The 3,692-nt window shown below is 50.3% G+C and overlaps 1 protein-coding gene across 1 annotated transcript in view; it reads right to left on the bottom strand.

Annotated features, from left to right (window-relative positions):
• The window catches only part of CCDC57 (coiled-coil domain containing 57), a 136,577-nt gene that overhangs the window by 33,156 nt on the left and 99,729 nt on the right, over window positions 1-3,692 (bottom strand). Inside the window, exons 17-18 of the mRNA XM_012802827.2 lie at window positions 1,915-2,043; window positions 819-1,098 (exon numbers count right to left, since the gene is read on the bottom strand). Coding sequence (XP_012658281.1) covers window positions 819-1,098; window positions 1,915-2,043 — 409 coding nt within the window. The remainder of the gene's footprint in view (window positions 1-818; window positions 1,099-1,914; window positions 2,044-3,692) is intronic.

Below are 3,692 nucleotides of genomic sequence, written 5' to 3'. Positions count from 1 at the left end.
GTGTGACAGTGTCCTCTGTGTGACATCATCCTCCAGTGTGAGAGCATCTTCCTGTGTGACAGCATCCTCCACGTGACAACGTCCTCCTGTGTGACAGTGTCCTCTGCATGACAGCATCCTCCAGTGTGACAGTGTTCTCCACATGACAGCCTCTGTCCTCCAGAAGGAGAGGCACAGACGCCTGTGGCAGAACTGGCCACCAGATTCTCCACATACCCTCGGTGCCTGCCTGGTAGCATACACAAAGGCTGTTCGCTATAACATTATCTGTGATGCCAAAGGGCAAAAGAAACCTCAAATGTCCATAGAAGGGAAAAAGCCTAAGTGACAGAGGGTCCATCTCCAGGGTGGACACCAGAGGATACTCCCCACAGCTGAAGCAGGATGGCCCTGGCCCTCGTTCACATCCTCCATTTGCAACTTGAATTGACACATCCTGGACCGCCTTGACACAGCATCTCACCTTCCTCCCTGCTTCCTCCCAGCAGTCTCCTGGGGCTCTCCAGTGGTAGGTGACTCTGGTAGACTCCCCTAAAACCTCATGATGACCACTAGCATGAGCACTTGCCAGGCAGGTGGTCTGGGTGTCAGAGAAGGGCCTGGAGGAGGGCTGCAAAGCAGGACCACCTACCTCCTCTTAGTAACAGGCCTCTGTAGGCTCTGAGATGGGAGCTGTGGCTGCTGCCCTCCTGAGCTTGGCAGTGTTTAGTGTGGGAAGGACTCCAGGTGCAAGGGAACGGTGAGGAGACCTTGGGATTTATATATTATTAAACTAAAACACAGGAATTTCAATATTTGGAAAGAGGGCTGGTGCTGACTGTCCACATCAGCCTGAGGGTCATTGCACCATGTCCTGGCCAGGGGACAGCACCCTTTCCTACCTGGAGTGAAGTCGTCCTGAGAGGTGCGGCCAGAAGGGCTGGACCCCAAGTCCAATAGCTTCCATGTGTCCTGGAGGGAGCTGCTGGCAAGGGACGATGACCTTTGGGAGTGGTGGCCATTTTCTTCATAGAATTCTTGATCCTGCAGTGGCTTTGGGGACCTGTTTTCTTTCTGAGGAGCTGGTTTGCAGGTCACTGTGGGGATTCTATGTTGCTTCTATAAATGTTAGAAAAGACATATCATCCTTGAAAGCCACCCTCTCTCCAACCTGCATGAGCAATAGGGCTTCCTGCCCTACTCCATATTGTTCGGGCAGAAGACTAGGGCACCTCTCAGCCGCCAGGAGGGGCACCAGAGGCAGGGAGCCCACTCAGGCGAGTGTGTCTGAGCTCTGGGAACACAGGGTGTTAGCAGTGCCTAAATCACAGGCTCCTCTGAATATTTATTTATTTATTTATTTAAGACAGAGTCTTACTATGTTGCCCTTGGTAGAGTGCTATGGTGTCACAGCTCACAGCAACCTCAAACTCTTGGGCTTAAGCGATTCTCCTGCCTCAGCCTCCCAAGTAGCTGGGACTACAGGTGCCCACCACAATGCCCAGTTGTTTTTTTGTTGAATTGTTGTTGTTTAGCTGGCCTGGGCTGGGTTCGAACCTGCCAGCCCCAGTGTATTTGGCTGGCGCCCTACCCACTGCACTATGGGCACTGAGCTGCCTCTCAACATTTAAAGGATGAAACAATTCTAGAACTAAAGCACCTCTATGAGAACAAATAATAATAAAAAAAATGAAGGACAAAACAAGCCCAGGGCTGGAGCTGTCCAGCCAGGACCAAGTATGGGATGAACTGAAAGGCTGATGCCGCAGGGCCCCTCGGCTGCACAGACGGAAGCCATTGCCTTCAGGTGTCCTGGTGCCCCTGCCCTAGTGTCCTTGTGGGGCCCACTCATCACTTGAGATAAAGCTTGCGTGATAGGATTCTCAGGTCCCCAGCCTCATCTGGCACTGAGTGCCTGGCCACCCCAGCACCAACCTGAACAGGCAGTGCCGCTGCTGCCTTATGGCCTCGTGGAGCATCCTCTCTGCTGAACATCTGCAGCAAGTGGCGTTGGCTCTTTCCTAAGTCTTCAGAAAACCATCCTTTCTTGGCATCGTCATGATCCTGGCACAGAAATTCAAATGAAAGGAATTCGAGTTTCATGTGTCACCAATGGTGTAAGCCAATGAGCTTTCCCATCAGAGTAGGAAGAAATGTTGTCCCTCAACTTCTGTATAAGGGATTCTCTTCATGGGGTGATAGGCCAAAAGGAAGGGCCACACTTGCTTTCACTAGCCAGGATGGATGTAACATTCTTCCGAAAGTCAATCTAAGTCCTCACACCTGCCAGCACTGAGCATCTAGCCATCAGGAGCTTCCTCTGCATAGCCAGGACAGTCGTGCATGGCCCTGGCCTGAGGCAAGAGCCCCCAGCCCTTCAGGCAAGGCCTGCATCTTCCGTGGTCAGCTGCTGCCCATCTGTATCTCAGCGTTTGACTCTAGCCTGCCCCACAGGGAAGACTGAAGAGAAGAAGCCAATAGGGAGCACAGAGGAGGTCACTTGAGGGGCGTGAAAGGAAACATAGCAGAGAACAGAGAGAAGGTCTCGGTGTGACTGGACTTGCAGAGCCATGAGCAGCAAGGAGGGCCCTGGACCAGCCCCACCTCTACCTCTTCCCAGGCACCTGAGAGAGCACCACTACGGCTGCGGCACAGCCTTGCTGGCCATGTCCAACTAACGTTTCAATTTCTACTGAGTAGCAGGTGCACATCCTTGCCCTTCATGTGTCACTCCCTGGATGCCAGCAAAAGCAAAGAAAGACAAAGATGAAGGCCAGGTGCGGTGGCTCATGCCTGTAAACCCAGCACTCTGGAGGCTGAGGCAGGTGGATTACTTGAGTTCAGGAGTTCAAGATCAGCTTAAGCAAGAGGGAGACCCTGTCTCTTTTAAAAATAGAAAAACTAGCCAGGTATTGTGACCAGTGCCTACAGTCCCAGATACTCAGGAGGCTGAGGCAGGAGGATCACTTGAGCCCAGGAGTTTGAGGTTGGTATGAGTGATGACACCACAGCACTCTACCCAGGGTGACTGAGTAAGACTCTGTCTCAAAAAAAAAACAAACAAAAAAACACAACAAAACTAACAAATCATCTGAAGGAACTGGAAAAGGAAGAGCAATCCAATCCCAAATCCAGCGGAAGAAAAAAAATAACCAAGATGAGAGCAGAACTAAATGAAATCAAGAACAAAAGAACCATTCAGAAGATTAATAAAAGAAAAAGTTGGTTCTTTGAAAAGATAAACAAAATCGATAAGCCCTTGCCCAGTTTAACCAGAAACAGAAAAGTAAGATCTCTAATAAGCTTCATCAGAAATAAAAATGTGGAAATAACAACAGATACCACAGAAATACAAAATATTACCACCAAATACTACAAAAATCTCTATGACCAGAAATTTGAAAATGTGGAGGAAATGGACAAATACCTAGAATCACACTACCTCCCCAGACTCAACCAGGAAGAAGTGGAACTCTTGGACAGACCAATACTAAGCACCGAAATTGAAATAATAAAAAAGCTTCAAAGGGCTCAGCGCCTATAGCTCAACCGGCTAAGGTGCCACCCACGTACACCTAAGGTGGCGGGTTCGAATCCCCAGCCCGGACCCGCCAAACAACAATGACGGCTACAACCAAAAAATAGCCAGGCGTTGTGGCGGGCGCCTGTGGTCCCAGCTACTTGGGAGGTAGAGGCAGGAGACTCGTTTGAGC

This window comes from Otolemur garnettii, unplaced genomic scaffold (genome assembly GCF_000181295.1).
Source record: "Otolemur garnettii isolate 467f Iridium unplaced genomic scaffold, OtoGar3 scaffold00018, whole genome shotgun sequence".
In the NCBI taxonomy this organism is placed as follows: domain Eukaryota; kingdom Metazoa; phylum Chordata; class Mammalia; order Primates; family Galagidae; genus Otolemur; species Otolemur garnettii.
Note: the sequence above shows the minus strand (reverse complement) of the source record. Positions and strands in the feature narration are given on the sequence as shown.